The sequence below is a fragment of the Pseudorca crassidens genome, chromosome 7 (assembly GCF_039906515.1).
Source record: "Pseudorca crassidens isolate mPseCra1 chromosome 7, mPseCra1.hap1, whole genome shotgun sequence".
Taxonomy (NCBI): Eukaryota; Metazoa; Chordata; class Mammalia; order Artiodactyla; family Delphinidae; genus Pseudorca; species Pseudorca crassidens.
In genome coordinates, this window is record NC_090302.1 from 13,050,020 (window position 1) to 13,062,057 (window position 12,038).

General features: G+C 52.1%; 1 protein-coding gene across 9 annotated transcripts in view; it reads left to right on the plus strand.

Annotated features, from left to right (window-relative positions):
* The window catches only part of TTLL11 (tubulin tyrosine ligase like 11), a 266,594-nt gene extending 255,079 nt beyond the window's left edge, over nucleotides 1–11,515 (plus strand). For 7 of the 9 annotated variants that reach the window (XM_067743438.1, XM_067743431.1, XM_067743428.1 and 4 more), the window contains 2 exons: nucleotides 7,019–7,145; nucleotides 9,956–11,515. In XM_067743438.1, coding sequence (XP_067599539.1) covers nucleotides 7,019–7,145; nucleotides 9,956–10,295 — 467 coding nt within the window. In that variant the 3' untranslated portion in view covers nucleotides 10,296–11,515. Of the gene's footprint in view, nucleotides 1–5,935; nucleotides 6,646–7,018; nucleotides 7,146–9,955 lie in introns of those variants that run through there. The other 2 variants (XR_010944864.1, XM_067743429.1) reach the window with 2 other exon arrangements.
* Nucleotides 11,516–12,038: the final 523 nt, after the last annotated feature.

Sequence of the window (12,038 nt, forward strand, 5' to 3'; positions counted from 1 at the left end):
TGGAAAGCCCAGTCCAAAGCAGGTCACTGCAGTTTCCCCTTGAGGATCGGGGCCAGGAGTGGAGAATAGATGAGGAGCCCAGACAGAGTGTGTGCCCTTCCCAGGCTGGAGCAGAGCCCACAGCCCAAGGCGCTGGCGTCTTCAGGCCTAGAGACAGGTGGTCTGGCCACGCCAGCTCTAGCTATAGGTCTGCTGAGGAGGTCGGCCCTGCACAAAGCAGCCTCAGTGCGGGGAATCGAATGGCATCAGGGCTCCTCCGGTAGCTGGTGGAAGCCGTGTCACAGCGCAGGGTGATCTGAATGTAACCACATTCCTCATTCACATTCCCTGAGCACATACAACGGCCACACCGTGCCAGGCACGTTGCCTGTGTTCATTTAGTCTGAGAAGCGTGCTCGGGAAATGGACACTCTTACTATCTCCCCATTTTACAGATGAGGAAACTGAGGTTCAAAACTGAGATGAAGTGACTTGGCTTAGAAATGCCAAAGCCAATTTGGGATCCCGGCCTCGTGGAGACGGGATCTCACTCCAGATGGTTCTCCTCTGTGCTGCCGCGATGGGCCCCTCTTGGAAGGGCGGGTGAGTCCCACCAACAGAGGCAGCTGAGAACATGTAGAAGTGGGAGGCTCTGGGGAGACCTTGAGTAGCACCACATCAGCAAACACTTCTCTGAAAAGCCCTGGCATGTAATAAAAAAGGCCTCGCCGTTCTCTGCTTCCTGGAAGGCACCCCAGCCCAGCCAGGTTTACAGAACAGGAGGCCTTGGGAATTGCTCGGCTGGGCAGCAAAGTGATGGCGGTGGGGGGGAACCTAGGAGGCCAGGTTCCCATAACTGGGACAGGAGTGTGCCGGGCAGTGTGGGCAAGGGTGGCCGGTGGTGAAAACAGTGTCCATGTGTGGAGGACCAGCTTTGTCCCAGGCCCCAGAGTCACCCTGGCCATTGGGTGATATCACTACCCTTTCACAGCTGGGGAAACTTAGGTCTGGAGAAGCTTCTCACCTTGCCTGAGGCTGCAGTTGCCTGCCCTCCGCCAGCCCACAGGCCACCAGAGAGACTCTGCAGTGGACAGCAGGGAGAGGGAAGCAGCTGCCCCCATTACTGCAAGGTCAAAACATCCCAGGACTCCAGCCACCCCTGTGGGAGCCACCAGCGTCACGACATCCAGAACGTCAACCCTGACCCGGGCTCCCAGTCCAGAAATGACACTCTTGTTTCAGCCCTTTGTGCTCACACGCTGTGTGTCAAGTGGCACCTGACGGGCTGGGGAGGGACAGGAGCCTCCTTACAGCCGACGGGGGCCCTGAGTGCAGGGGCAAAGCGCCCTTGGCTTCCTAGTCAGGAAACGTTCACACACATTCCACACTCTTGATAAAATATGGAAGGATATTATACGTTTTACAGGGGTTCCCTTTATTGAAAAAAAAGCTTTTAAAGAGTTTTGATTCTTATAATGTATCTGGAAAATTCACGTTCATGGAAATTCATTCCCCGAGGACGTGGTAAAATGAGCTTCCGCTGCATGGGAATGACGCTCAGCCACCTGGGCTTCTTGTGGTTGCTGTAATTTTCTTCTTCTTCTTTTTTTTAATGTTGTGTTAGTTTCAGGTGCACAGCAAAGTGATTCAGTTATACACACACACACACACACACACACACACACATACATATACACAAATATATCTATTCTTTTTCAGATTCTTTTCCATTACAGGTTATTATAAGATATAGAATATAGTTCCCTGTGCTCTACAGTAGGTCCTTGTTTATTTTATAGATTGTCGTGTGTATCTGTTAATCCCAAACTCCTAATTTATCCCTTCCCCCTACCTTTTCCCCTTTGGTAGCCATAAGTTTGTTTTCTGTCTGTGAGTCTATTTCTGTTTTGAAAATAAGTTCATTTGTACCATTTTTTTAGATTCCACATATAAGTGATATTTGTCTTTCTGTGTCTGACTTACTTCACTTAGTATGATAATCTCTAGGTCCATCCATGTTGCTGCAAATGGCATTATTCCATTCTTTTTTATGGCCGAGTAATATTCCATTGTATACAGGTACCACATCTTCTTTATCCATTCGTCTGTCGACGGGCGTTTACGTTGCTCCTTTGTCTTGGTTGGAAATAGTGCTGCTGTGAACACTGGGATGCATGCAACTTTTCAAATTAGAGTTTTCCCCCAATATATGCCCAAGAGTTAGGATTGTTGGATCATATGGTAACTCTATTTTAGTTTCTTACGGAACCTCCATAATGTTCTCTATAGTGGCTGCAATAATTTTTTAAAAATATGCAGTGGAGATACATATATAAATGCCCATATGATATTAATGCATATATATAATGACTAAAACAAATAAAAACAGCTCAAAAAGATGTACAGTGACAAGTAATCTCCCTTTCACCCCTGTGCTTCAATTCTCCAGTCTGTCCCCAGAGGCAGCTATAGTTTCTGGGTTTTGTGTGTTCCTTTCAAAGACAGTCTGTACACGTACATGAATTTTTACATGTGTGTGTATCCACCAACCGGCACTCTACTTTTCACTTAACACTGTTTCTGGGAGGTTGTTGCGTGATATGTTCATGTCAGCTGACCTCAGATTTTTTTTTTTTTTTTTTTTTGCGGTACGCGGGCCTCTCACTGTTGTGGCCTCTCCCGTTGCGGAGCACAGGCTCCGGACGCGCAGGCTCAGCAGCCATGGCTCACGGGCCCAGCCGCTCCGTGGCACGTGGGATCTTCCCAGACCGGGGCACGAACCCGCGTCCCCTGCATCGGCAGGCAGACTCTCAACCACTGCGCCACCAGGGAAGCCCTGGCCTCAGATTTTTAATGGCACCATTGTCATGCCATTATGCGATACACTATAATGACTTAGAATATTTTCGTTTACTTAAATGGCCCCCAATCGATGCATTTAGTTTGTTTCCGGTTTTCTGTTACTACATAAAGTGCCGCAGGGATTGTTCTTGTACACACATCTTTATGCACACGTATGAGTACATCCTACAGGTCGAATTACTAGGTCAAAGGGTATATGCATTTTAAATTGCAATCAATATTGCCAAATTGCCCTCCCAAGAGGCCACACCGATTTTCAGTCCCACCAACACTGTGTGAGAGGGCCAGCTCCCCCATCCTCCCCAACGAGGCTCGTTATCAAAACGCTAACCTTTGCCAGTCGGTGGGTGAAAAAAACATGGCAGCATCTCATTACAGATTGAATTTGTTTCTCTTACAAATGAGGTTGAGAAGCTTTCTTCTGTGTTTCAAAGTCATGAGTATTTCCTTTCCTACAAACTGGCTGCTCGTGTTCTTTGCCCATTTTTCGACTGGTCTTTTTCTTGTTGATTTGCAGCATCACTTTGCAGATGAAAAGAATTAGGCTTTTGTCATATTTTTTGGCAAAATATGTGTTCTATACGGGCCATTTTTTGGCAGCCAACTGTCTCTCTACCTCAACAAATTCTCCACAGGCTGCCAGAGTGGTCTTTCGGAAATGCCACTCTGATCATGTCCCCCTCCTCCCGAAAGACACAAAATGGCTTCCTGCCACCTGGATCCAGCTCAGACTCCCCACTTGGTTTGGGGAACCTGCCCATTTGGGGCCCAGCTTTCTCCCGCCCCAACAAAAGGCCCACCACATGCAGCCGTGAGGGTTGTGCACTGTGCAGGGGGCAGTGACACCCAGGGAAGGACCTTGGGGGCATCCCCTGGAGGTGGACAGCGGGGCAGCCCGCCGAGAGGCTGCCTCTTTCTCCGGTGAACCTTAGCTCAGGACTCAGCACACTTTCGACCATTCCTCAAAGCCCCATCTCTTCCATTCCTCCAGGGCTAGGTCCAGGCTCTTCCTTCCGCCCCAGATGCGACCCCTCCCCTGTGGCCTGGTAAGCTTCCTCCTCTGCAAAGCTGACCCCACTTTCACAGGCTGGCTTGGGTCCCCCCGCCCCAGCCTTTGTGTGCCCCTTTAACCCACTGCAAGGTGATTCTCTCTCTAGGGGAGGGCTGTGTGCATTCACTCCTGGATCCCACCCCCGGTCAGAGGAGGTGCTCAGGAAATGTGTGTGGAATGAATAAATGAGGGAATGAGCGAAGGCAGCCTTCTTTTATTTTTAAAAGAACTTTTTAAACTGAGGCAGTATAGTTGATGTACAATATTACTGATATATAAGTTACAGGTGTACGATATAGTGATTCGCAATTTTTAAAAGTTATACTCATTTATAGTTATTGTAAGATGTTAGCTGTATTCCCTGTGTTGTACAATATATCCTTGGAGGTTATTTTATACATCATAGTTTGTACCTCTTAATCCCCTCCCCCTGGATTGCCCCCGCCCCCTCCCCTCCCCATCACCCACCCACTGGTAACCACTAGTTTGGTCTCTGTATCTGCTAGTCTGTGAAGGTGGCCTCCTGACTGCTGAAGCCAGTGCAGGTGAGGAGTGAGGGGTGAAGACCCAGTATCCCCTCAGCCTTCTCAGCCTAATGTAAAGTTGTGCATTTACCCGATAGGCTGTTTTTTTTTGTATAAATCTCCATTAAACACTTTGAAAAATGCAAATTAAAAAAAAAGCCCAGCAGACTGGCTCTTCCCAGGTAATTATAGTAGACCCTGCAAGTCTGTACTGAGGCCGTTTTATTTAGTAGGTCTATGGCTCTTCCCAGAGTATAAATGAAAGCCCTTCAGGGAGCAGGTTATTCTCCCTCCGCTAAATTCCCCAGGGCGGGGCATTGCAAGAGGACTCAGTGGGCACAAACACCGTTGCCATGGGGCTCGCACAGGGGAGCGGGGGCCCAGGGACCCTTCCTGGTCGATAGGGGCCAGTGGGATGTAGGCTCTAAAGCAGGTCCTTCCTCCTAAACCCCAAACCCTCGCTGGCAGCCCCCATCTGCCCTCCATCCCTCCCCCAGCGGGGAAGGTACCCACGGCTCCCCAGCCCCGCGCCGTCCCCCCGGGGCGCCTGCAGGACTTCCTGCCGCGCCACCCACCTCCACTGCTCAGCTGCCATCAGTCCTTCGCCTGCATCCTGGGGACCTTTAAACACGTGAGTCAGATAACGATCCTCACAGCTGCACTTCCCTGCCTGGCTCCTGTGGCCCCTCTGGATTCCCGTGCCCTGTGCCCTGTGGGGCGTCCGTACCTCTGCCAGGGACCCTGTGACCTGGCTAAGGCCTGCTCAGCTGGCTCACCCCTCTCCCTTTCCTGCCAGCACCGTGCCAACCCTGGGGAGGTGGGGATATGAGCAAAACCAGACATGGCCCTGCCCACCTGATGCTGCGAGATGGACGGGGGTTAACTAAGAGCAGAGAGGAGGCAGCACGGAGGGAGGCCCTGCGCACAGATCCGGCTCAGAGAACGAGGACGGCGTGGGGCAGGGGAGGCTGGCAGAGGGCCAGCCCTGCAGGCAGTGCAGGCCACCCTGAAGATGTCCTCCTTGCCACTGGAGAGCGTTCAGAGGACACTGTGGTCGGGGCTGTGGTTTGACAGACAACTGAGCTTAGGATTGGAGGGTGGACCACGGAGTGGGACGGTGTGCAGGGATCCCGGCGACGGGAAGCTGGCGGCGGCCCCGGTGATAAAGGGCCGTGAGAATTGATGGCGCTCCTCATGACGGTTATTTAATGCCCGCTCCCCTCCCTCCAGGACGGCAGGGCCTTGTCCATCCCACTGGCAGCCCTGGCAGCACCTAGCACACAACTCAGTACCTAGTAGGTGGAATGTTCTGGGAATGAATGACAGGTTAGAGAGGGAAGAGTAATCAAATAATGGATTTAACAGGTGGGGAAACTGATGCTCTATGTCGTGGAGCAGTGTGTCACCTGGGTGAGCTGGCGACGACCCCGGCACGGGGCAGCCCTGAAAACCCTGTCCCCGCCCACCTTGCTCACAAAGACCTGTTTTCATAACTTGTCATTTCCCTACACGCCCACAGGCAGGGACACACACTGCGCCGCTAGATAAATCTGGGCCACTTTTCAGCATCGTTTAACATCCCGGGAAGGTTGGATCACGTGGCCTCCAGCAGCAGCCCATTAGCTGACAGGCTGAAGCATATCATATTGAATTCCACGGCCCGCGGAGCCCGGGAGACGCCGTGCTGCTCGGAAATCTGCGCTGAGTTATTAGGCGGCAATCGTCCTGCGCGTTTCCTGCAGTGAACACGTTGCCCCCCTCCTCTTGCCAGGACTGGTTTCCCCAGACCTCCAGTGGGAGTGGGAGGACCTTGAACTCACTCCCTGGCTATAGCTTGAAAGGAAGAGGGGATGAGCTGGAAGGGAGATGGTAGCGGGGCAGGGACCCGTGCGGGGGGCTGACTGTGAGTGCTGCTTGCAGAGAGATGGTCTGGAGGCATTGCGCTGGCCTCCTGCCCACCCCCGCAGCCCCCCCAGCCCTCATCCTGTGTCTCCCTGCTCCCCCACCCCCGCCCCTGTGTGCCGTGGCCCTTGGCCACAGCTGCAGCAGGACCTATGGACAGGCCAGCCAGGGACTCGGCCGCTGACGCCCACAGCCTGGCCACGGCACGAGGCATCTGCCTCCGCCCTACCTCCTGGGACCCCACGGGCCTGAGCTGCTGCCTTCGGCACGTGCCACGCACCCTGACCACCGCCCTGTACAAACTAAACTGGAACACATCACTATATGGTGAGGACACTCAAGATGGCGGCTCTCTTGCTCTGTAGATCCCCTGCTCGACCAGGCCCTGCTTCTCCTACACCCTGTCACACGAGCATCATCACCCCCTCCCCCAGCTAGAGATTGTTCTAGTCCTTAGGCTAGATGGTCGTTAACTCGAAATGCGTGCGGGACGGGCCCCAGCTGCTGGTTTCCCTGGTGACTGATGAGCCAACCTGACGTCAATTGCGCTATAAACGGCAGCCTCCTTCTCCCTCAAGTAGCCAAGATGGCTGCCGTGCCCCGCCTGCTGCCCACGGTGGGGTGTTGCTCCAGGATCCTCTGGTTCGAACGTGCAAGACACTTTATCCGATTAACCATCGATGTCTCTGGCTGTTGCCAGGCTCTTTCTTCGGTCTCATGGCTGGACAACTACAAGACTTGCAGGCCTGCGGGGTGCAGCCCAACTGGTGTCGGCCAGGAAGCCGAGGAAGCCGAGGAAACTCCTGTGAACGCCGAGATGTTGGAAGGTAAGGACGGGGGGGAACCGCAAACTGTGTGGTGATCGGGGAGGGGCGCGGTGCGGGGGCCGTCCCTGCACTTGGGGCCCTGCGACAGCTGACCGCTGTGAGAGATGCCCTTATCTTCCACTACACTGACGATGCTCTGTTACCCTCGCTCTCCAGTTTAAGAGTAGCAGCCCCGTGCTCCCGGCTCATCTGACTGCACGGGGATGGCTGGTGCGTACAGACCTGGCTTAGCTATCAAATACTTAGGCGTTCTCCCGTTGGGCAAGACGAGATACCCACACCCTCCACCCCTCAACGGCTACAGACACGGCCTTTAGGGATATTATTTCAGAGACAGGCCTGTGGCCAGTTACCCGGAAGGAGTGGTTGAGGCCTGGGGCAATGGCAAAATACTAGGTACCCTGGTGCTCCTGGTCCCAGCTGCGGGGGGGGGCAGAGCTACGTGCAGCCTAGGTGTGTCGTAACAGGTGGAAGCCATTACAAAAGGCCTACCCACGTTGTTGAGCAATGCAAAACCCACCACTGGGGGGTCTAGAACAGCTGTGTGTGACATACGGGACCCCTATGAATATCACTGGTGACCAAGGGACCCGCCCTGAAGTTGAGGAATGGGCCGCTAAGAATGCCACACGCTGCCGTTTTCACCCGCCCTCCAGCCCCAGTGCCGCCGGCTGAACTGATAGGCTGCTGGGCCAGTTAACCATATAGGGATGGGAACCCGCCCTCAGCTGTGGATCAGCAGGCTAACGCAAGCCCGGAACTATCACTGAGCATCCCAGGAGCCGTCGTCCCAGTGCCTACGCTATGTTAACCAGAGCCAACTAGTCCCCATCCGACTACGGCTCTCGACCACCAAAGAGCCGGCGACAGCTATGGGCCAGGACAATAACTCACTTCTGCTCTTGCCATGCGATCTGCCCCCGGGGGGCGCGTTATAAGATGGCCCTGGGGCTGGCAGGTAGTCCCTGGTGATTTGGGTTCCCTGCCCCGTGGGGAACAGGACAGATTTTGCCTGCTGGAGAAAGCAGCGTTGCATTAGCCCTGCGGTCGATTGCCATGTGCCTGCTCCGTGGCATGGCACTGCAGGCCAGGGCGATAACCGCAGGCGGGGGTGCTGCTAGCCCAGCATGCTGTCACCGCTCGTATTTTGCTCAGTGGTCGCGATATCCCTTGTACCGCGCCTGTTAAGCATCTTAGGTCCCTAGTCTGGGCGGAAGGCATCCGGTTACGGACTGGGCAACAACGGCTGCCTCACTGCAAAAGGAGTCTGACTGTTGGGTCTCCAGCGAGATGCCGTTGTCGTCCTGCTCTGGACTCCCATGAAAAATTGACCGGATAAGTGCCTTACCCTTGATACTGGTTAGGTGCTGTGTCTGTATCGCACGTGTGGTATGTGGTTGCAGTGCCCCCTGCATACCTGACCCCAGGGATATTGCGGAAGAGGGGCGAGCCAGATGGTAAGGGTCGCGCAGGGGACGTAGCGGGGGAGTGTGTGGTCAGGCCACTCAAGATGGCGGCTCTCTTGCTCTCTGTACGTCCCCTGCTCGACCAGGCCCTGCTTCTCCTACACGCTATCACCTGAGCATCTTTACCCCCTTCCCCAGCTAGTAATTGTTCTAGTCCTTAGGCCAGAACGGCTCCACCTGCTAGTTTTTTAAGGGGAAACAACTGCCCTCGTGATGGTGATGGTCATTAACCAGAGGGGCGGTGAGGGATGGGCCCCGGCCGCGGTTTCCCTGGTGACTGATGAGCCAACCTGACGTCAATTCCCCTGTAAATGGCAGCCTCCTTCTCCCCTGAGTAGCCGAGATGGCTGCCGTGTCGTACCTGCCGTCTGCTGTACACTGTGGAGTGTTGCTCCAGGACCCTTTGTTTTGGACGTGTAAGATCCCCTGTCCAATAAACCACTGATGTCTCCGTGGCTGTTTCCAGGCTCTTTCTTTGGTCTTGAGGCTGGACAACTGCAAGGCTTGCAGGCCCGTGGGGTGCAGCCCAGCACGTATGCACACCGATATACAGACCACCTGGACAGAACCACGCTCAAACACACACATCCCATCCCAACGTGTAGGCGATATCTACCCACACGGACCCACGCCACACCCATCACACCTAGTGTCCCTGGCTCTCACACCTACACACACACACATACATTTGCACACACGCTTCTACATGCATTTTGAATTTCCAAGCGGCAGATAAACTTTTGTGATTAATTCCTACTTTTATTGCTCTGTCAAGAAATATGACCTTTCCCTTTATGAACCTACTTTGTGCCGAGCATCGTTAGGTGCTAAGTGTACAAAGTTGAATAAACTTGGACCCTACAGCCTAATAACAAAACAAATTCACCTTGACAATCTGATGTGATACCTGATGCAGCAGAATCACAGCGCTTACATTTTCTCAATATATTTTATATATTTTTCTCTACTTAGGTTGTTTCCTTTTTTGTTTCTATTACCTAAACACTGTTAGACCAAAAGCATATTTTCATTGCTGTCCTCATTTGCTTTTCTTGAATTACTAGTTCGAACGGGCATATTCTCCCCTATTTACTGTCCATTTGTATTGCTTCTTTGTGACTTGCCATTTCATATCCTTTGCCTGCTTTTCTGCTAGTATGATTGTTTATTTCTCCAGATTTCCAATTATTTGTCTTTTGCAATACTCTTAGATAATTCTTCAAGCCGAAGTTCTAGCATGGACCACGACTTTGACTTCTAAGCACACGTGTTCTGTTTTTAGCTCTTAGCAATGATATGCTTTAATCCCAAGTTTTTCTTTTCAAAGTCCCTCCTTCTTCTTAGCAGCACGCTCCCATTTGTTGAAGAAGCATCATTTGAGTTACTTCAGCATCATTCAGGCCCTACGGAGAGACTTCTGCAGACTGGTACGCTAAGGCTCGGTGGACCGTGGAGAGCAAAGCAAGACTCACTGCCAGTGGAGACAACAGTCCAGGAAGGAATTTGCCGTCCAGGTTGGCATGCTTGTCCATTCCTCCATACAGGCTGTGCCCGCACCCCCTCCCACTGGGGGCAGGGGTCCGGGAGCAGCTCCCCCTCCCCCTCCTCTGATCGCAGGCGTCACTCAGAACACTTGTTAAACTTCAGATTCCATGGATTTGGAGATATAGATGCAAACTCATGATTTCTAAAATGTGTATATATACGTGCACATGTATATGTGTTTGAATGTATTTTTTTTGTTTGTTTGTTTGGCTGCATTGGGTCTTTGCTGCTGCGCGAGGGCTTTCTCTAGTTGCGGCGAGTGGGGGTTACTCTTCGTTGTGGTGTGCGGGCTTCTCTTGTTGCAGAGCATGGGCTCTAGGCATGCTGGCCTCAGCAGTTGCAGCATGCGCACTTAGTAGTTCTGGCCGGCAGGCTCTAGAGCGCAGGCTCAGTAGTTGTGGCGCGTGGGCTTGGTTGCTCTGCGGCATATGGGATCTTCCCCGATCAGGAACCGAACCCTGCACTGGCAGGTGGATTCTTAACCATTGTGCCACCAGGGAAGTCCTGAATGTATATTTGTACACACACACACACACTCTACATTTATTTCCTAGCTCTGTCTGCTGAAAAGGTCAAGAAGGAAGGATATTCTAGCAGCTCTCAGCTCTTGGTCTGTAATTCCATTCCCCAGAGTTCCTCAGAGAAATGACTAATCCCAGAGCTGGGGCAGGGTAGGTACATGATGAGCCTGGGACATCTCGTGAGGCTAGAAAGTAAGGGAATGTTCAAAAACCACATCGAGGGTGTGTCACAGGACACAGGCACTGGCTTGGAGGGGCTCCCAGTGGCCACATCTGGGAGTGTTTGAGCACCAAAACAATCAAGTAGAGTAATGAATTATAAGCCCATAAAAACAGACATTTACGAGCCCACACTGATAACAGATAAGCAAATACATAGGAAGAATGGAGGACCTTTGCGACAGTAAAATTCTGAGTCAACCAGTGAAGTGGAAGAAATGCTAGAACTGGAAAGCCATCCTCTGCAACCATCCTAGTAAAGACTGGATCACTCAAGAATCATTAAGGGTTGCTAGATCTAGGGGGACGTTTTGGCAATGAGCAGGATATTTGTATGATGCCAGACTGTCTCCCCACAGACTGCATACTAGTTGCAAGCGAGACCATAAAACAAACCCCAGTAATTATACAGTGGAGAGATCGGACCACACCCTGATCGGGTGATCAAAATTAACATCACCAGGGAGGGATAGACAGGTGTCATGTGCCTCCGGATGTATTACTCTAAGAAGGACTCAATATATGCTCTCTGCAGTATTTTGGCCAAGAACGAATAACTAGAAACTAGTCACAAGGAAACATCAGACAAATGCAAAACTATTTTTATTTAAAAGGGTGGGTGGGGGTTGGGGGAGGAATGGTTGGTCGTATTCGTCCAATGTCAACGTCATAAAAGATAAAGAACAGGGCTTCCCTGGTGGCGCAGTGGTTGAGAGTCCGCCTGCCGATGCAGGGGACACGGGTTCGTGCCCCGGTCCGGGAAGATCCCACATGTCGCGGAGCGGCTGGGCCCGTGAGCCATGGCCGCTGAGCCTGCGCGCCCGGAGCCTGTGCTCCGCAACGGGAGAGGCCACAGCAGTGAGAGGCCCGCGTAACACACACACACAAAAAAAAAAAAAAAGGTAAAGAACAGTCATAGAAATGTTCCAGATTAAACGAGGCTAAAGAGACACGACAGCCGAATGCAATCTCTGACCCCAGACTAGATCCTGTGCTGGAGGGAAAAAATAGTATAAAAGGATGTTACTGGTTCTACTGAGGATGTTGGAATGTGAATATTAGATGAGAGAAAAGTCTGTAATAGGGTTAAATTGAGGTGGGTAACTATACTGTGATTATGTAAGAGAATATCTCTAATCTTA